Source organism: Bombina bombina, chromosome 2 (genome assembly GCF_027579735.1).
Source record: "Bombina bombina isolate aBomBom1 chromosome 2, aBomBom1.pri, whole genome shotgun sequence".
Classification (NCBI taxonomy): domain Eukaryota; kingdom Metazoa; phylum Chordata; class Amphibia; order Anura; family Bombinatoridae; genus Bombina; species Bombina bombina.
This window is the reverse complement of record NC_069500.1, coordinates 120,838,096-120,860,255: the sequence shown is the minus strand read 5'-3', so window position 1 is coordinate 120,860,255 and position 22,160 is coordinate 120,838,096. Positions and strand designations below refer to the sequence as shown.

The following is a 22,160-nucleotide window of genomic DNA, read 5'->3' as shown; positions in this document are numbered from 1 at the left end:
TAGGTAGTTTATGGGTGTTAGCGTACTTTTTAGCACTTTAGTTAAGAGTTTTATGTTACGGCGTCAGCCCATAAAACTCTTAACTACTGACTTTTAAATGCGGTAGGAGTCGTGACAGGAGAGGGTGTACCGCTCACTTTCTCCAAGACTCGTAATACCGGCGATAGGCAAATCCCATTAAAAAGATAGGATATGCAATTGACGTAAGGGGATTTGCGGTATGCTCGAGTCGCGGAAAAAAAGTGTGCGGTACACCTGTACCTGCCAGACTCGTAATACCAGCGGGCGTTAAAAAGCAGCGTTGGGACCTCTCAGCGCTGCTTTTTGAGGCTAACGCAAGACTAGGCGAATGTAAGTAATACAGTGATCTATTTTGCTTCCAATTAGAATACAAACATTCATAAGATTGTAATTGTATAGGTTGTTTTCAAGCTTTACCAATTTTGGGCTTATCGGTTCCATCCCGCAGCTAAAAGGCCACTGTTTAAAGGGACAGTCTACTCCAGACTTTTTATTGTTTAAAAAGATAGACAATCCCTTTATTACCCATGCCCAGGTTTTGCATAACCAACACAGTTATATTAACCCCTTAGTGACCAGAGCACTTTTCAATTTTCTTACCGTTTGGGACCAGTGCTATTTTTACATTTCTGCAGTGTTTGTGTTTAGCTGTAATTTTCCTCTTACTCATTTACTGAACCCACACATATTATATACCGTCTCACCATTAAATGGACTTTCTAAAGATACCATTATTTTCATCATATCTTATAATTTACTATAAAAACAGTTATAAAATATGTTAAAAAAATTATTAAAAAAAACACACACTTTTTCTAACTTTGGCCCCCAAAACACACACACATCTACAACCACCAAATAACACCCATGCTAAATAGTTTCAAAATTTTGTCCTGAGTTTAGAAATACCCAATGTTTACATGTTCTTTGCTTTTTTGCAAGTTATAGGGCAATAAGTACAAGTAGCACTTTTCTATTTCCAAACCATTTTTTTTTTTTCTTTTTCAAAATTAGCCACAGTTACATTGGAACACTGATATCTGTCAGGAATCCCTGAATAGCCCATTTTGGTATATTTCATGCCACCATTTCACCGCCAAATGCGATCAAATAAAACAAATCGTTCACTTTTTCACAATTTTAGGTTTCTCACTGAAATTATTTAAAACAGTCATGGCGCAATCATGGCGCAAATGGTTGTAAATGCTTCCCTGGGATCCCCTTTGTTCAGAAATAGCAGACATATATGGCTTTGGCATTACTTTTTGGTAATTAGAAGGCCGCTAAATGCTGCTGCGCACCACACTTGTATTATGCCCAGCAGTGAAGAGGTTAATTAGGTTTAGGTAGCTTGTAGAGTTAATTTTAGCTTTAGTGTACAGATCAGCCTCCCACCTGACACATCCCACCCCCTGATCCCTCCCTGACCCCCCTCAAACAGCTCCCTTCCCTCCCCCAACCCACAATTGTCACTGCCATCTTAAGTACTGGCCGAAAGTTATATATTATAAGTGTAGGATCCCCCATTACCCCCCAACCTCCCTGATCCCCCCAAACAGCTCTCTCAGCCTCCCCCCTCGACCTATTGGCTGCCATCTTAGCTACTGGCATCTGTCTGCCAGTACCCAGTTTACTCAAAAATGTGCCCTTTTTTTCTAAAAAAAACCAAACACCGAATTTTCTGTAGTGAAGCTGCCCCCCTCAATACACTACCCCCTCCCCCTCCCTGATCCCTTTCTAAACAGTTTTTTCCCCCTCCCTCTCCCTCCTTGGACAATGGACATAATGTGTGCGTGCGTGCGTGCGTGCGTGCGTGCGTGCGTGCGTGCGTGCGTGCGTGCTCCCGAGCCTCGCGCGATCCCAGATACTCATAAACAGGATCTAGCACCAGTGATGGGCCGCCCACCCACCTCCCTGCTATGGCTCCCACCCACCAACGATCGGATGCTTAAAAAATGTTATTGCAGGATGCCTCAATATCGAGGCATCACTGCTATAGCATGAAAGCGTCTGGAAGCAATCACGATCGCTTCCAGCGCTTGAAAACCCTGAGGACGTACAGGATACGTCCTTGGTCATTAAGTGACATTTTTTTTTTTAGGACGTACCCTAGGATCAGTAGATAACCCCTCAATGTTTTGGGAGGCTGTAAAAGCAGTACTAAGAGGGGATATTATAGCATATATAGTAAATCTAAAGAAGAAACACAAAACTAGGGGAAAAGAAATCTTAAATGCCCTGGTTAAAGCATACAACCTTTATCTACAGCAAACAACAAAAGGTAAACTGGGACAAATATACTAGAGAGCGAGACACTTTCTTGCTACAGATTTCATGCCAAAAAGATCTTAGGATACAGGCAAAATTCTACAGACATGGTAAAAAAGCAGGAAGACTACTAGCTAATTTAGTCAGGAACAGTAAAAAAAAAATCTACATTGACTGAAATAATAAAGGAGTCAGATAAGACTGTTAACTCTCCGAAAGAAATCCTAGAGGTATTTTCAGGTTATTATAAAGATCTGTATTCATTCAAGGAATCAAATGAAATAAATAAAGCAGAGTTCTGGAACAACATTGTAAACCCGGTTTTAGATCTCAACGCTATAACGAAAGTTAATGCGCCAATTCCGGAAGAGGAAATTATCCAGACTATTAAGGCCTTACATTCAGATAAAGCGCCCAGCCCGGACGCATTACCGAATTAATTTTATAAGATTCTTGCCCCTAAGATTACCAGTCATTTAGAAAGATTATTTAACTCCTTCTATATGGAGAATAAGCAGATTCCCTCAAATTGTGCAGCTTCCCAAACTATTTTAATTCCTAAGCATGGCAAAGACCACCAAAAAAGTAATCAATTGATTTTGAAAGGCATTATACATAAAGATCAAGCAGGTTTTTTACACTAACGTAACTCGGCAGCCAAAATCCGGGAGGTTTTTATAGTAGTGGACAATTTCAACGATAAAAAAAGTGGAAAGAGGAAAGGAAATCTCTGACTCAGAAATTGTTACAATAGAGTCCGAAAAAGCATTTGATTCAATTCAGTATGATCATCTGCTTTTCTCACTTGCAAGATTCGGCTTCAGAGGAAATTTTTTGAAGTTAGTAAATAATCTATAGAATAACTCACACACTAAACTTCTAGTCAATAATATGGAATCCCCCTTGTTAACTTTTTAAAGAGGCACACACCAGAGTTGACCACTCTCTCCGCTATTATTTGATATCTCGATCGAACCCTTAGCCATAATGATTAGACATAAAATAGAAGGAATAAAGAAAGGAAATAAAGAATTGAAGATTGCGCTTTATGTGAACAATATTTTGCTCTTTGTCTCTAATACCTCGGTCAATATCCCGAAACTGTTACCTCTGATAGGCTCCTTTGGATCATTTTCAGGCTAAAAAATGAATGCTACAAAGTCCGAACTACTTTGGATGAGGCAAAATGAAAGCTCGCCATTAGATATACCTTTCAAAACCGTAGTAAATGTATTTAAATATCTTGGAATAAACATCTCTTCACAGCCTCAAAATTGGTACAATCTTAACATATTCCCGATCCTAAAAAGATTAAAGAAGATATGAGAAATTGGCAGAATTTACCTATTTCTATGTCAAGACGGATCACGTTATTTAAGATGGTCCTGCTCCCAAAGATCTTATATGTCTTACAAAACGTCCCTGTTCTACTTAAAAGCAAAGATATTAAAGGTTTAAAAATATGGCACTATGATATTTCATATGGCAAAACAAAAGGCCTAGGATTGAGAGATTGTCTCTACCCAGGAAACATGGAGGTTTAGCCCTCCCAAATTTGAAAACATATAATCTTGTGTTTCTAAGTCGTATTGTTATAGACTGGATTCTGAACATGGATTACTTCACAAACAACCGCCTAGAAAGTAATTTAATCTATCCATTTTCTCCAGTAGTTTTTATCCACTGTAAACCCAAGATGATCTCCAAGCAGGTGAAACATCTTAAAACTATCTATACAGTAGTTCAGGCTTGGAGAAAATAAGGAACTTTATTAAAATATAAACCTAATATGCGTAAATTCCAAACAATTTTAGGTAATCCAGAGTTTCAGGAGGGAACACGGGCAGCAGTATTTTATAAGTGGGGTAAAGCAGGATTAATTTAAATGAGCCAATTAATAGATCATCAACTACAAAAGTATCAAATCTTTTGACTCTCTAAAACAAGAATTTCAAATAGGCAATAAAGACTTCTTTGCCTACCTCCAAATTCAACACTATTTGTTTAAATTAATCTCTATGTTCGGATGGAGCTGGTCGTGGGGGAAAATTGATAACTGGGTACTTATTGGTCTCACCCTGGTATGATTTACTAGTTTCATGGAAGGGCGAAACAAATTTAATGGGTATAGCAAATAAATGGAATGCTCTATTTTCTGAGAGGGTCATAGACCCAGCCATAATAACTCAATCTCTTGCTACATCTCTTCACACAACTTTATCAACACTATGGCGAGAAGCCCACCTAAAGTTGCTAAACCAAACATATTATACACCATTAAAAGGGTTTAAATGGCATAATTCTAACTTTAATAAATGCCCGAAATTTGTTCTAATAGCAGCAGATCTAATACATATGCTATGGAACTGACATAAGATAAGACAGCTATGGTTAAAAGGTGAGTTACTGGGCCACCAACGTACTGAAGATTAAGCTGGTGGATTTTACACTTGCAAGAATAATTTTCCTCAAAGGGGAAATTCATTTATGGGCATTTGATAAAATGATTAACTCTATAATCTTAGTAGTAAGGAATCTAATATTTAAAAAATGAAAAGATAAAGAAGTCCCCAATTTGACAGAAATCAAGAATTATTTAAAGAAACGATGTATTATTGAACAATTCGATACAAATATGAATTAAGACAAAGATATAATCATCTTTTTTAAGAAATGGGTTCCATTTATTAAATCACTATCTTCTGGTGAAATTGACCAATTGATCTATCCCTTTACAAACTCGGAGATAGTACTTCTAGGAATCTGGTAACCTATGTGACTTTCTACATACAGCATCCAGTAGTTACAGAGTTGCTAGTTTGATGTAGGAGGGAAAGGAGAGGGGAGGTGTGGGAAATTATCCCTTTTTAGTTATGTCCTTCTTTCATTATTATTATTAACTCCCCCCCCTTTTTTTCCATCATATGACAGATCATGCTAGAGGCTAGATAACAAAAGGTATATTATGTTTGGTTAGTTAGGTCCATTGGGGGAGGGGGATCATGGACTATGGTTTAAAAATGTCCAAATCATAGCTACGAAGAAGCGTGTTATGTTATACACTGACTTTGAAGATTGTTCAATTTAAATAACTGCAATTTGTAATCATGTAGGCACGCAGCTAAACTATTGAATAATGTAAAATACAGCATTATAGAGTGTAGTTTTTTGTATTTTATTGAACATTTCTTAATTGTGAATGTTTTCTGTTAAAAAGGGATACATATGTCTTGCTTCATACCTTGCTGTTATTGAACTAGTCCATGACGTGGACTTTAAATATGAATATGGTTGGTTTAAAAATTTCCAAATCATTAGTTACGATGAAGAATGCTTTGCTTAATAATTGATTCTGAGTACCGCTTAATTTAAACATTATTATTTTGACTTATCGAAGTATGTAGTTAGGCCATAGAATAATGTAAAGTATAGCGATTATAGAGTGCTGCTTTTTTGTATTTTCTTGACTACTTTTTTCATTCTGATTGCTCTTTGTTAAATAAGGATAATTGTGTTTTTCCTTATCTTGTTTTCTTTTTTTTTTTTTTTTTTTTAACTGTACCATGATTTGGTTTATAAATAAATATTTTTAAAAAAAATGCATTTTCTATCTGAATCATGAAAGTTTAATTTTCACTAGACTGTATCTCTCTCTGAACACAGTATGTCAATCAAAAGGATTAGCACTTAAAAGGGAAATGAAACACTAAATATATTTTTTAAGCAAAGTATTCAGGTTATCCTCAGCCACTCTCTAGCCATGGGTGTCTCCATGCTGAAATCTAGCTTTTAATGCACTATAGAGGTTACATGTGTTTGCAAATATGCAGCAGCTCTCCTTCAGTGAAACCTAGGTTCCAAAATGGCACCATATTCAGCTCCCGTTTGTGATCTCTGTATCCTGGGTGATTCTAGGGGCCCGATCTGATATGCAGCGTTGCCCGCAGAAGCCGGCGACGCCAGATTTTGTGCAATTTTGGTATCACATATACGGCGTAGCATACTAGTTACGCGCGTATATTTCACCCATAGACTAACATAGAACAGCAGCGCAATTTGGTATCCAATATACAGCGTAAGGACTTACGCGCGCAGATTTCAGAAAATCTACTCCATTCTCATCTCGCCACGAATTGCAGGCGCAGGAACCCTTGCACTGACTAAGAAAGCAACGTAACTCCCTGGAAGCCTTAACAAACACATACATTTAAGCAGCATCTCAATGTTAAAGGGACAGTATACTATGATATTGTTTTTTTAAGGTTTATTTGTGTATTTGAAATAGTTTCAAGCCACAACATAATCAAATGGATTGAGCTTGTAGGTACTTTATCACATTGTGGACATATACTTGCTTATTTACTTTAAATTGTATTACCTTCATCTCTTTAGAACCCACTGGAGTGTAATTTATTATAATGCTAACAAAGCTTGGCACTGATGCCAAAATATATAAAGGGACAGTCAAGTCCAAAGAAAACCTTCTTCTTTTAAATAGGACATGTTATTTCAAACTACTTTCAGATTTAATTAGAACACTTGCTTTGTTCTCTTGGTATTCTTAGTTGAAAGCAAAACCTAGGATGGCTCATATGATCATTTCTAACACTTTCTTGAAGGCTGCCTCTTTGCAATTGTGTCAAACCAATCACAGACACCAGAACCTCTCACCTGCAGACTTAAAACACCTGATAATGCCCACCCTATCAGTAACATCACTACTATATATACACCAATGTGTCAATTTATATTGGATGTGAGATACATTGATTTACATCTTACAAGTGAATATTACTATATGTACCCTTCAGAAACAACTATTGTGGATGCGAATTATAGTACAAGAATATGTCATAAACAGGATAATATTACCTTTTTTGGGCCATTTTCCACACAGGCCTTATTATATGTTTTAACAATATTAGTGTACTAAAACACACCTCACATGGATGTGGATGACAATTATATGGTAAATAACAGAGGACAAGATTTATGGTGAACTATAAGAATATTTATTTCTTTTGTGGCTTCTTGTATGAGGGAGCTGAGGTGGCTGTAGTGGATTGCCTTGTTCTACTGGTTTGAGAAGATTCTTCTGTTTCTGCTGGTGTGCTGGCCACAGATGATAGGCTGGAGGCAGTGTCCTGCTGGTGTGCAAAGTGCTCAACCAACACACCCAAGAGTTGATTTTGTTCCTGCCATCTATTGTCCATCTGCATCTGCATATCAGACAGAATTCTCATCATCTGCGACTGGTTTTGAACAATTCCATTTAATGATGCTGCCATGTCCCTCTGCAGCTCTATGCTACGCTTGAGTAACCTCTCTTGGCTCCTGTGAAACCTCTGTTGGCCTCTTTGTCTGCTCTTGCAGCTTGTTATGAGCCTCCTCTGGAGTGAAATGTATTCCTCACCCAGGGGAGAATACAGTGCATCCACAGGCTCTTGAGCAGCAGGGCTTCTAGGTGCTTGAGGTGCAGGTTCAACTGCATCTGCTGGTGCTTGTGGGACATCCTCAGCTGCATCTGCTGGTGCTTGTGGGACATCCTCAGCTGCATCTGCTGGTGCTTGTGGGACATCCTCAGCTGCATCTGCTGGTGCTTGTGGGACATCCTCAGCTGCATCTGCTGGTGCTTGTGGGACATCCTCAGCTGCATCTGCTGGTGCTTGAGTAATTCCAGCTATATGCTCATCTGCAGATGGTGGAGCTCTCCCAAGGGAAGAGGATGGTGGAGGTGGCTGCATGCCTGTGACTGGTGGTGGTGGTGGAGGTGGCTGCATGCCTGTGACTGGTGGTGGTGGTGGAGGTGGCTGCATGCCTGTGACTGGCGGTGGTGGTGGAGGTGGCTGCGTGCCTGTGACTGGCGGTGGTGGTGGAGGCATGCCTGTGACTGGTGGTGGAGGTGGCGGCATGCCTGTTTGCATCCTGGTGACAGGAGGTTCTGTGGAGGAGTCAAATGATGAGAGGGATTAGTACAGTCATATATATGTCCATGTGGGCATACAATGTACATTGATACATGCTTGGGCCTATACTCATTCTCATGTCAAACTCTATAACATGCATGTGCACAATGTGATTTGTGATATGAGGGATTTTAATCTGCACAGTATACAGGTATGTGTTTCATACAATAGCTATGTGTACATGTCAATGATGGAAAAAATGTGTTCTTTAAGTGACACTATGGTCACACAATTTACTTTAGCCTGATGTAGGCACAGAACCTGCTTTCTGAGCTAAAAGTATTGTGATGGCTATAGTGTCCATTTACTGAAAACTCTACATGTGGCTTGTGGCCTGTGTTATTCTGAGACATGTTAGTATTGCACTATTCCACCTCATATCATGAATTGCATTGTGTTAAGTAGCATTAATGTGAAATATAATTGTAGATGTTTTTGTTAGTAGGCCAAATACCATGCTCCTCATTGTGTATGTGAATGTGTGACATTAAAGGATGTTATATCTCAAATACATATCATACTGGTGTGTGGGATGTTACTCACTAGCATAATGTGCTGTGGTTGCAGCCCCTGAGTCACGAGCCCCTGGATGTCTACGGACTGCTGTCATACTCAGGGACTTGCGTATCATCTCCTGCCAGGTGTTGTATTCTGTGTCCAGGGGTGGACCACCGCCTGTTCCCCTCTGGTGCATGGCTTCCTGCCCCATCTTCTCTTTCACCCGCCTCTTACAGTCATTCCACCTTTTTTTAAGGCCCTCAACAGTCCTCCTCTGCGGGGCCACACTGTTGACGGCATCCTCTACCGCCAAACATGCTGTTTTGCGCCTTCTGGCAACGCCTTTGCCCTTCTCCTGGCCAAAGAGGGCACTGTGGTTGTCCATGATGGCCTGGACTAGGGCAACATTCTCATCGAATGAGAAGTTTGGACATCTCATCCTCTGTGGACACCTGGCTTGTTCCCTGCGATGTCCCTGGTGTGGGTTCCTCCCTATCCTCCCCCCTTCTGTCCCCATGTGCACCCTCTGTCCCTCTCCTTGATGTGCCTGGTCTCTGGGGCTCTCGGGAATCTCCCCTCCCATCATCCCTTCTAGCTCTCCCTCTCCCCACTCCACTTACTCCCTGACGGGGACCCCGCTGCTCCTCCTGTCCTCTACAATACTCCTCTCCCTGCCACTCCTCTCCCCTCCGCCCTACCTCTCCCTGCCATCCTCACACTACACACACTCACATACTCACACTCACTCCCAGTTCAATTACACACAATCACAACCAAACACTCAGCCTATCACACTGTAAAATTGAAATAAAATGGATCCACCTGAGTTGGCCAAAGCTTTGACATATCAAGGTGCAGAGTATAGAAAAGAGAGGGGCGTCTCATGTGTAGAACCACCAAACATATGTGTGCATAGATAGGAGCCAAATGGATACTCACATATCACTGGAGCACCCTAATGTGCTAGTAGGTGCAGGGCTGTAGATTTAGAGGGTGTAACAGCTCACCCACTTCTGGGGATCCTTTTGTGATTCTAGACAAGCACACCTATGTGCTAGTACGAGTAGACTGATAGATTTCAGGTGGGTGTATCAGCTCACCCAGTCAGGATTCTCCCAATGTCTGATGAAACGGACTTCTTAGTGCCGAGAAACGCATTGCATTGTAAAGGGGTTATTTGGATACCCCTGTTCCACTACTTGTTTTTGTGTTTTTTTATATATTGTTTTAATAAACATTTTTAAAGCAATTCAAGTAGACTGGAAGCACCTTACTTATTTGTGTTCATTGACTATCAATTGGAACACAAACATTAACTTCATCCTGCACCTGTATCCTGATGATTGGGAGAATCCTGACTGGGTGAGCTGATACACCCATCTGAAATCTATTAGTCTACTCATACCAGCACATAGGTGTGCTTGTCTAGAATCACAAAAGGATCCCCAGAAGTGGGTGAGCTGTTACACACTATAAATCTACAGCCTGTACCTACTAGCACATTAGGGTGCTCCAGTGATATGCGAGTATCCATTTGGCTCATATCTATGCACACATATGTTTGGTGGTTCTACACGAGGCTCCCCTCTGCTCTTTTCTATACTTATAGCTTATCCGGACTAGTCTGTGAGGAGGAGGCAGCCAACACGTGATTGCAGATTTGGTGAAAATCTCCCACCCTAGGAAGAGTTCATAGAATCTATATTGGGATTTTTTCTTTTTGACTGTAGGATTCTGTATGTATATTATACATTTTTTATATGGTATATTGTCAATCACTAATCATTTTATCTTATCACATACGCGTCCCCTCTAGTTCCAGCTTGCTACATATCAAGGTGAGCTATTTGGGCATTCAAGGTAAGAGGGGGTCTTTGAACTCAAAAGTGTGCAAGCTAGCTAGCTTCAAGGAATATCCCCTATCTTCATACCCTTTAACTTTGATTTATGTAAGAAAAAGTGATTGCATTTAAGCTGGAAAGGGTGCACATTTGGCATTAAAGCCTCTATTTGGGTTTTTAAATGCTTTGTGAGAATACTAATATTAAAACTGGAGGTATGGTGATTGGAGCCTGTGGGCCCATCTCACCTCTCTTTCATTATAATGGTTCCCTTTGCTAATTAATGCATATTTCATAATTAAAGGTACATTAAACTGCCATACTTAAATGCAACGGAGCGTTTTCCTCCCATACCTACAGCTCTTTTTAGAGCGGTCTTATTTTAACCCTTTACAGGTGCCACTTGGTAAAGCTCTACATCTTAATACTGGGTGCCGCCATCATGGAGCTCACATATTGTCACACCTTGTAACTGGACACCATTCATAGATCTGTGATGCTGCGGCTTTTCCACCAATGAAATGTGCCCTTCTGGTTATCACACATAACACAAAGCTGTAGCTTTACATTTCAGCAGGCTTTATACACAGTTTAAGTTCCATAACATAACAGAAACGACCACATGAATAATATAGAGCAATGCAGCGGCTGCAAAAATGTGTATCCCCTGCTCTGTATCGTGCACATTAACGACGGTATTAAGCACTTCTGGTTAAAGTGAAAGTAAAGTTATAGATTTGTGAATAGTAGTATAGTATAATATAGTGACAAACACTGTAGTTGCTAACTTCATTTTTCATAAAATATATTAAATAATTTATATATTTACGATCGCCGTTTTATTTTGTTTCCTCTGCCCCCTCGCTCTGTTCCGGGTTTCTGTATTGAAATCATTTTGGCTGTCCCACCCGCCGCATGCGTAAGTAAGTGTGCGCATTTTCGAGTTGATAATCTATGCGCATGCGCTAATGTTCTCTGCTTAGATACATACTAGTAATGTCCGTGTAACAACGATGAGGATCAATATGGGAATTTCCTTTCCAAATGCGTATGCGGCTTGGCGGCTTTTGTGAACGGGCTAGTTGAAAGACATACAGTTGAGAGTTTCACGCATGCGCATTAGAACAAGTGGGAGGTTATCATGGCGAGTTAGACGCCAATGGGGGAACCAAGCCGTTAGATACGGATGAAATCGTCACTCTGGTATTAGAAAAAATTTTTATGCAGGTGGAGGAATGTCGATAGTCTTCGGCAAACGAACAATTTGAATAGCCAATAGAATTACAGTAGCTCTTATTCTATTGGCTATTCAAATCAGCCAATAGAATTAAAGTAGCTCTCATCCGATTGGCTGATTTGAATTTGAAGGCTCAAATCAGCCAATAGGAATTCAAGGGACGCCATTTTTAATCGCGTACCTTGAATTCCTATTCAATGTATGGCGGAGATCGTATGAAGAGGATCCTCCACGCTCCATGACTCCGCAGTCTTCAGTTCCAGCGTCGCCGATCATCAGTTCCAGCATCGCCGGTCTTCAGTTCCAGAGTGGACGGTCTTCATCTCCGCGGTCATCGGTCTTCAACTCCTCCGCTCCGCGCCGGCTGGTTCCTGGAAGAAGAAGAGGTCGCCGCTTGGAAGAAGACTTCACCGCCTGGAACAGGACCTTCTCCGCCGGTCTTCAGGACAGGTAAGGACCACTTGGGGGTTAGACTTAGGTTTTTTTAAGGGGGGATCGGGTGGATTTTAGAGTAGGGGTGTGTGGGTGGTGGGTTGTAATGGGGCGAGGGGGTTGTTTTTTTTTTACAGGTAAAAGAGCTGATTACTTTGGGGCAATGCCCCGCAAAAGGCCCTTTTAAGGGCTGGTAATAGAGCTGATTACTTTTTTAATTAAGTTTAGGGTAGGGAAATTTTATTATTTTGGGGGGCTTTTTATTTTATTAGGGGGCTTGGCTTAGATTAGGTGTAATTAGCTTAAAATTCTTGTAATCTTTTTTTATTTTTTGTAATTTATTGTTTGTTTGTTTTTTGTAATATAGTTAAGTGTATTTAATTGTATTTTAGTTTAGATAATTGTAGTTTATTTAATTAATTTATTGATAGTGTAGTGTTAGGGGTAATGGTAACTTAGGTTAGGATTTATTTTACAGGTAATTTTGTAATTATTTTAACTAGGTAGCTATTAAATAGTTATTAACTATTTAATAGCTATTGTACCTAGTTAAAATAAATACAAAAGTTACCTGTAAAATAATTATAAACCCTAGGTTAGCTACAATGTTACTATTAGTTATATTGTAGCTATCTTAGGGTTTATTTTATAGGTAAGTATTTAGTTTTAAATAGGAATAATTTAGTTAATAATATTAATATTATTTAGATTTATTTAAATAATAATTAAGTTAGGGGTGTTAGGGTTAGACTTAGGTTTAGGGGGTAATATAGTTAATATAGGTGGCGGCGGTGTAGGGGGCTCAGATTAGGGGTTAATATATTTAAAATAGGTGGCAGCGGTGTAGGGGGATCATATTAGGGGTTAATATATTTAAAATAGGTGGCGGCGGTGTAGGGGGATCATATTAGGGGTTAATATATTTAAAATAGGTGGCGGCGGTGTAGGGGGGTCAGATTAGGGGGTAAAATATTTAAAATAAGTGGCGGCAGTGTAGGGGGGTCAGATTAGGGGTAATACATATAATATAGGTGGCGGCGGTGTAGGGAGGTCAGATTAGGGGGTAATACATATAATATAGGTGGCGGCGGGGTCCGGGAGCGGCGGCTTAGGGGTTAATACATTTATTGTTAGGAGTGAGAGGGGGGATTGCGGATATAGGGGTATACGTGTCGGGCTATTTTTGGGAGGCGTGTTAGACAGTTACGGGAGATTTTATACTTTAGTTAGTTTTTTTAGGCGGCGGCGGCAGTTTCTAAAGTGCCGTAAGTCACTAGCGACTCCAGAAATTTGTACTTACACTTATTTCTGGACATCGCTAGTTTGTCCGAATTACGGCACTTTAGCAACTGTAGGCACCGTATATGTGATAGCTCAATGTGCGAGGTGAAACTACGGGTGGCGCAGGTTTCCATGCTTGCGCCGAAACCTGCGCCGTATATAGAATCGCACCCTAGATATTTTTCTGACAAATGTATTTTTTCTACCATTTTCCGTCTCCCTGTATCATATGACAGACTTCAGCCAATCACAGACTAGTATATGTATACCCTGTGAGCTTGTGCACATGCTCAGTAGGATCTTGCTCCCTATAAAGTGTGTATATAAAAAGACTGTACAAAATTTGATAATGGAAGTAAATTAGAAAGTGTCTTAAAACTACTGCTCTTTCGAAGAATCAGTTGAGCAAACACCTCCGGGTGAAGTTCCCACTCCCCCGGATGAAAGGTCTGGCGACTTAGAAAATCCGCCTCCCAGTTCTCCACGCCTGGGATGCAGATCGCTGACAGATGACAAGAGTGAGACTCTGCCCAGCGAATTATCTTCGAGACTTCCAACATCGCTAGGGAACTCCTGGTTCCCCCTTGATGATTGATGTAAGCCACAGTAGGGATGTTGTCCGACTGAAATCTGATGAACCTCAGTGTTGCTAACTGAGGCCAAGCTAGAAGAGCATTGAATATTGCTCTTAACTCCAGAATGTTTATTGGGAGGAGTTTCTCCTCCTGAGTCCACGATCCCTGAGCCTTCAGGGAGTTCCAGACTGCACCCCAGCCTAGTATGCTGGCATTTGTTGTTACAATCGTCCAATCTGGTCTGCGAAAAGTCATTCCTTTGGACAGATGAACCCGCGACAACCACCAGAGAAGAGAATCTCTGGCCTCCTGGTCCAGATTTAGTAAAGTGGACAGATCTGAGTAATCCCCATTCCACTGACTTAGCATGCATAGTTGCAGCGGTCTGAGATGCAGGCGCGCAAATGGCACTATGTCCATTGCCGCGACCATTAAGCCGATTACTTCCATGCACTGAGCTACTGATGGGCTTGGAATGGAATGAAGGACACGGCAAGCATTTAGGATTTTTGATAACCTGGACTCCGTCAGGTAAATCTTCATCTCTACAGAATCTATAAGAGTCCTTAGAAAGGGGACCCTTGTGAGTGGTAACAGAGAACTCTTTTCCATGTTCACTTTCCACCGATGCGACCTCAGAAATGCTAGAACTATATCTCTGTATGAGACTTTGCATTTTGGTCTTGTACACATCTTAGAAATGCCTCTTTCTTTATTAGATTTGTTGATAACCTTGACAGATGAAATCTCCCTTGTGGAGGAGAAGTTTTGAAGTCCAGAAGGTATCCCTGAGATATTATCTCCAATGCCCAGGGATCCTGGACATCTCTTGCCCAGGCCTGGGCGAAGAGAGAAAGTCTGCCCCCCACTAGATCCGTTTCCAGATAGGGGGCCCTTTCTTCATGCTGTCTTAGGGGCAGAAGTAGGTTTTCTGGCCTGCTTGCCCTTGTTCCAGGACTGGTTGCCTTTCCAACCCTGTCTGTAACGAGTAGCAGTCCCTTCCTGTTTTGGAGCGGAGGAAGTTGGTGCTGCTCCTGCCTTGAAATTACGAAAGGCACGAAAATTAGACTGTTTGGCCTTTGATTTGGCCCTGTCCTGAGGAAGGGTGTGACCCTTACCACCAGTAATGTCAGCAATAATTTCTTTCAAGCCGGGCACGAATAAGGTTTGCCCTTTGAAAGGAATATTAAGCAATTTAGATTTAGAAGTTACATCTGCTGACCAGGATTTAAGCCATAGCGCTCTGCGCGCCTGGATGGCGAATCCGGAGTTCTTAGCCGTGAGTTTGGTTAAATGCACAACGGCATCCGAAACAAATGCATTAGCTAGCTTAAGGGCTTTAAGCTTGTTCATAATCTCATCCAATGGTGCTGTGCGAATAGCCTCTTCCAGAGACTCAAACCAGAATGCCGCTGCAGCAGTGACGGGCGCAATGCATGCAAGGGGCTGTAATATAAAACCTTGTTGAACAAACATTTTCTTAAGGTAACCTTCTAATTTTTTATCCATTGGATCTGAGAAAGCACAACTATCCTCCACCGGGATAGTGGTACGCTTGGCTAAAGTAGAAACTGCTCCCTCCACCTTAGGGACCGTCTGCCATAAGTCTCGTGTGGTGGCGTCTATTGGGAACATTTTTCTAAATATCGGAGGAGGGGAAAAGGGCACACTGGGTCTATCCCACTCCTTGCTAATAATCTCTGTAAGCCTTTTAGGTATAGGAAAAACGTCAGTATACACCGGTACCGCATAGTATTTATCCAGCCTACACAATTTCTCTGGGATTGCAACCGTGTCGCAATCATTCAGAGCCGCTAACACCTCCCCTAGCAATACACGGAGGTTCTCAAGCTTAAATTTAAAATTTGAAATTTCCGAATCCGGTCTTCCCGGATAAGATCCGTCACCCACAGAATGAAGCTCTCCGTCCTCATGTTCTGCAAATTGTGACGCAGTATCGGACATGGCTCTCGTGTCATCGGCGCGCTCTGTCCTAAACCCAGAGCTATCGCGCTTGCCTCTTAACTCAGGCAAATTAGATAATACTTCTTTCATAACATTAGCCATATCATGCAAAGTGATTTGTAAGGGCCTTGATGTACTTGGCGCCACAATCTCACGCACCTCCTGAGCGGGAGGCGAAGGTACTGACACGTGAGGAGAGTTAGGCGGCATAACTTCCCCCTCGTTGTCTGGTGATAATTTCTTTACCAGTAAAGACTGACTTTTATTTAAAGTAACATCAATACAATTGGTACACATATTTCTATTGGGCTCCACATTGGCTTTTAAACATAATGAACAAGTAGATTCATCTGTATCAGACATGTTTAAACAGACTAGCAATGAAGGCTAGCAAGCTTGGAAAAAATCTTTCAATAAATTTACAAGCAATAGAAAAAACGCTGCAGCGCTTTTAAAAAAACACAAAGAACTGTCACAGTTGAAATAACAATGAATTAATTCAGTTATAGCCAACAATTATAACAGTAAATGTATGAATTTAGCAGAGGATTGCACCCACTAGCAAACGGATGATTAACCCCTCAATACCCAAAAAATGGATAATCAATTTAAGATTTAACGCTTTTATCACAGTCAAACACACTGTCACAGGTCTGCTGTGACTGATTACCTCCCTCAAAAATGAATTTTGAAGACCCCTGAGCTCTCTGGAGACGTCCTGGATCAAGGAGGAAGAAGCAGGAAGACTGTGCTAGAATTTTAACTGCGCAACAAGGCGCTAAAAAAGGTCCCTCCCACTCATATTACAACAGTGGGAGACCTGTTACAACGGTTTCTATGCAGAAATATACGTTAGCCATATGGAAAAAAATCATGCCCAAAAAGATTTATCACCAAAGTACCTCACAAAACGAATAACATGCCAGTAAACGTTTTAAAACAACTTTCCAGTGTTATGCCATGTTATCACTAAGCCTGCTACCAGTCGCTTCTACTGCAGTTAAGGCTCATACATTTATTTCAGTATTAACAGTATTTTCTCAGTCAAATTCTAGTCCCTAGAAAATAACTCAACTGCGCATACATTTATCAGCCTGATACCAGTCGCTACTACTGCATTAAAGGCTGTACTTACATCATATGGGTAACAGCAGTGTTTTCTTAGTCAATTCCATTCCTAGAAAATATTACTGCACATACCTCATTTGCGGGGAACCCCGCATGCTATTCCCTTTTCTGAAGTTACCCCACTCCTCAGAATGTGTGAGAACAGCCAGTGGATCTTAGTTACGTCTGCTAAGATCATAGAAAACGCAGGCAGATTCTTCTTCTAAATACTGCCTGAGAGAAAAAAAAAGCACACTCCGGTGCCATTTTAAAATAATAAACTTTTGATTGAAGAATAGATAAAAAAACTCCTATCTCCTCTCGCGACCTCCTTCTTTGTTGAGACTTGCAAGAGAATGACTGGATATGACATGTGAGGGGAGGAGCTATATAGCAGCTCTGCTTGGGTGATCCTCTTGCAACTTCCTGTTGGGAAGGAGAATATATCCCATAAGTAATGGATGACCCGTGGACTGAACACACTTAACAAGAGAAAAAAAATGTATCTCTTCTGCTGAGGCCAGTTAGGGACAGCTATAAACAAATTAATAAAATGACAAAACAATGTTGGTGTAAAATATAGCAGTGTTAAGCAGATGAAGTCTCCAAAATGCACTTCCAATTCTTGGAGGATTTGGAAAGCCCACAACATTCACAATCAAAACACAGGAAATGTGATCAAAATACATAATGAAAGAAAATTGCTAAATTTTTATCAACATGCATTATTAAACATTTTACCATAATCTCAAACTGTTTAATGTCCCTTTAAGGGCCAGAAATGGTGTACACAAATAAATGTAGAATAATCAGCGCCACATACAGCAAGAGTCACACTGGCTAGGAGGTAAGTCTGCAAGATGCAGAAACACCAGGGGAACCCATGTCTAATATTCTGACATTTAAAAGGGACAGTCTACATTAAAATTGTTATTGTTTAAAAAGATAGATAATGCCTTTACTACCCATTCCCAATCACACAACATTGTTAGATTAATATACTTTATAAAATGTAAACCTCTAAATTTCTGCCTGTTTCAAAGGCTCTATTGACAGCCTCTTAGTCACATGCTTTTGTATTTGCTTTTCACAACAGGAAACTACTAGTTCATGTGGGCCATATAGATAACATTGTGTTCATGCCCGAAAAGTTATTTAAGATTTAGCACAACATAGTACTAAATGCAACTCAATAGATAATAGATAAAAAGTCATGTGATCAGGGGGCTGTCTGCAGAGGCTTAGCTACAAGGTAATCACAGAGGTAAAAAGTATATTAATATAACAGTGTTGGTTATGCAAAACGGGGGAATGGGTAATAAAGGGATTATCTATCTTTTAAAACAATAAAAATTCTATTGTAGACTGTCCCTTTAATAGAGAAGAAAAGACAGCACAGGAAATGACCAATTTTATAAGATTTTTTTATGGGAAATGTCTTTCTTTATGACGGTTTGTGAATGTTTAGTTTATATGAGGGTGAATCATAAAAAATAAATGATATTCATAGCGGAGGTCACTGGGAGTACAATCACATTACAAAATACCACAAAAATGAGGGGTTATTAAAAGGTTACATGTGTTTGTAAAAACCATAAAGGGACATGAAATATTTTTTTTTTATTTCATGATTCAGATAGGTTTTAAATTTTGAAATAAATGATAATAATAATATTAGTAATAGTAAACTCAGAATGTTTATTTCCTTTATTTTCTTAAACATTCTTAATAATGTTGGCAGTAATTGGCCTATGTACTGAATTTGATGCTTTTTAACATAATTTCCAGGCTCTCAGTATGCTGACAAAGCATAAATACATTTGTGCTAATAAAGTGTTTCTTCTAACAATGTGTCATTAGTCAGGAGTTCAAATGTATAAGCAACACCACACAAGGAACAGTTACTCAGAGTCTGAAGTCACTAAAGGAGATGTAGCACAGAGCTGTCACTCACACCTGCGCTCTCCTCAAGGTCTTGCTACTCACCACTCACTCAAGTTCACTAACATCCCACAGAGATTTGTAATTTGCAGACTGCCCACAAGGGGAGCTGATAAAAACCTTTAGGACTCGCTTGTTATAAAAATGAACAGAAGTATACAGTATTTAGCTGTCAATAACAGTTACCAAGCAAACCATTTAGAATGCTAGAATAAAGCATTTATGGGATCAGTCACTTAAAAGCAGCCTGAAAAGTGGAGATGCCACACAGGAAGTTGTCACTAATAATTATCTCCTGCTCCCACTAGGAGCAGTCACACAACTTAAAGGGACAATCTACAACACAATTTTTATTGTTTAAAAAGATAGATAATCCTTTTATTACCCATTCCACAGTTTTGCAAAACCAACACAGTTATATTAATACACTTTGTACCTGTGATTACCTTGTATATAAGCTTCTGCAGACTTCCCCCTTATTTCAGTTATTTTGACAAACTTGCATTTTAACCAATCAGTGCAGGCTCCTAGGTAACTCCACATGCATGAGCACAATGTTATCTATATGGCACACATGAACTAACGCCTTCTAGTTTTTAAAAACTGTCAAAATGCATTCAGATAAGAGGCGGCTTTCAAGGGCTAAGAAGTTAGCATATGAGCCTACCTAGGTTTAGCTTTTAGCTAAGAATTAACAAGAGAACAAAGCAAAATTGATTATAAAAGTAAATTGGTAAGTTGTTTAAAATTAAATGCCCCATCTGAATCATGAAAGTTTATTCATGACTAGACTGTCCCTTTAAAAGGTACATTAAACAGTTTTAGATTGTAATATAAAATGTATAGAAAACAACATTATTATTATTTTTATTTGGTCTCCTTTTCCTGTTGTTTTGAAAATTGTTCCTTTTCTCAGTTCCACTGAGTTTCTGTAAAGTAATAGGCACCACCATATTGTAAGATAGATTTTCCCCTTATTTATCTCTTCCCACTTAGGTCAGTTAGTCAATTTTAAACAACTTTCTAATTTACTCCTATTATCACATTTTCTTCATTCTCTTTGTACCTTTAATTGAAAAAGCAGGAAACTAAACTTAGGAGCCAGCCCATTTTTGGTTCAGACCCTGGATAGCGCTTGCTGATTGGTGGCTAATAAGCAAGTGCTACCCAGGTTCTGAACCAAAGATGGGCCGGCTCTTGAGTTTACATTCCTGCTTTTTCAAATAAAGATATCAAGAGAACAAATAAAAACTGATAATAGGAGTAAATTAGACAGCTGCAAAAAATTGCATGCTCTAGTCTATCTGAATCATGAAAGAATGCCTTTAAAGATTGCACATTAAGAGAGAACGATGAATGAATATCAGTCATAAGTAGTTCACACTTAAAAGGGACATGAAACCCAAAGCTTTCTTTCATGATTCAGAGAGAGAATACAATTTTAAACATTTAAATGTACTTCTATTATTTAATTTGCTTCATTCTTCAGATATCCTTTGTTGAAAAAATAGTAATGCACATGGGTGAGCCAATCACACAAGGTATCTATCTGCAGCCACCAATTTGCAACTACTGAGCCTATCTAGATATGCTTTTCAACAAAGGATATCAAGAATAAAGTAAATTAGATTATAGAATTAAATTGGAAAGTTGTTAAAAATTGCATACTGTTTCTGAATCATGAAAGAAAAAAAATTTGGTTTAACAAAACAACATGAACAGATAACTGTAAAAAGTCAAGAAAATGTCAAGGGGGGAAATGCTGGTCACACATGGAGATGTCAATCTAAACACCAGCTGTTAATCACATATAGAGATGTAAATCATAACCCTATATGTCACTCATGCAGGGAGACAGTGTCAAAGGGAGTTGTCACTCAAATGGGAAGAAGCAGTTGGAAAAGTAGCTGTCACTCACGTAGGAAACAGTTGGAAAGGGAGTTGTCACTCACATAAGAAGCAGTAGGAAAGGGAGCTGTCACTCAAATGGGAAGCAGTTGGAAAGGATGTTGTCACTCACATAGGAAGCAATAGGAAAGGGAGCTGTCACTCAAATGGGAAGCAGTTGGAAAGGGAGCTGTCACTCACATGTGATGACAGTCACACAGCAAGACAGTACCAGTGGCAGTTAAGTCACAGCTAACTTATTGTTCTTTACATGCAACATACAGAGAGTTGTGATAGCAATGGTAGATGATGGCCACATAGGCATTAGGCACTTACAGCAAGTGCAGTTAACAGATGACACGCATAGCAATGACAATTCCCAGCAGCACACTGGCAGTAAAAGGGGCAGTTGTCATTCACAGACAACACACAAGAATTTGTCAAACACAAGTAGTGAGTTCAGTGAGACATGAGGGGGTGAAGCGGGCACTCAGAGCTCACAGATATGTGTGAAATACAAAGCATGACATCACTGAAGCGTGGATCTGTCACTCACCGGCAGCCCGCACAGGGAGGTCGCCCTCAGATCGGCGTTGTCACTCAAAGATTCAGTTATAGCCGCAGGGCTACCCTGCTCTTTGCTGCCCCTGACACTCTGCAGGTATCGATCTCTTAGGCTCCTGAGGCCGCTAATAATTGCAAACTCCAGTTTACCCCATTCTGTCAGAGGGGAGCCACCTTCAGCCATGGTGAGTGGAACTGCTCCCTACGACCTAACAGAGACAGTGACACACCTCAACCCAGATGGCGACACTCACATGGTAACAGCGAGTTAGGTCATACCGAATGCTCTGATGGGCCGAAGACTTCCTGATTACGTCACCGTTTTATTTCTTTTGTTTGTTTGTTTGGAACTTCCACGCTACTACGTTCCGATCCCATACTACTGTGGTTGTGTTCTGATGTATCACGTGACCAGGCCAACGGTGCTGCTCCTGCAGAGAGCATCCAGTAAGTACGTGAGAACTGACTAGGACAGGTGAGCAGCTTCCTGCTCATCGGTAAACTGAGCCTAACCATGCTGCCATCCGTGAGAGTTCGGAAACATAACATAGAACAGTTCTCTTCTATATACTAACAC

General features: G+C 40.2%; 1 protein-coding gene across 1 annotated transcript in view; it reads right to left on the bottom strand.

The window, feature by feature from the left end:
- The window catches only part of LOC128648522 (F-box only protein 4-like), a 200,549-nt gene extending 178,663 nt beyond the window's left edge, over positions 1-21,886 (bottom strand). Inside the window, exon 1 of the mRNA XM_053701241.1 lies at positions 21,576-21,886. Within this exon, the coding sequence (XP_053557216.1) occupies positions 21,576-21,767 (192 nt within the window). The 5' untranslated portion in view covers positions 21,768-21,886. The remainder of the gene's footprint in view (positions 1-21,575) is intronic.
- Positions 21,887-22,160: the final 274 nt, after the last annotated feature.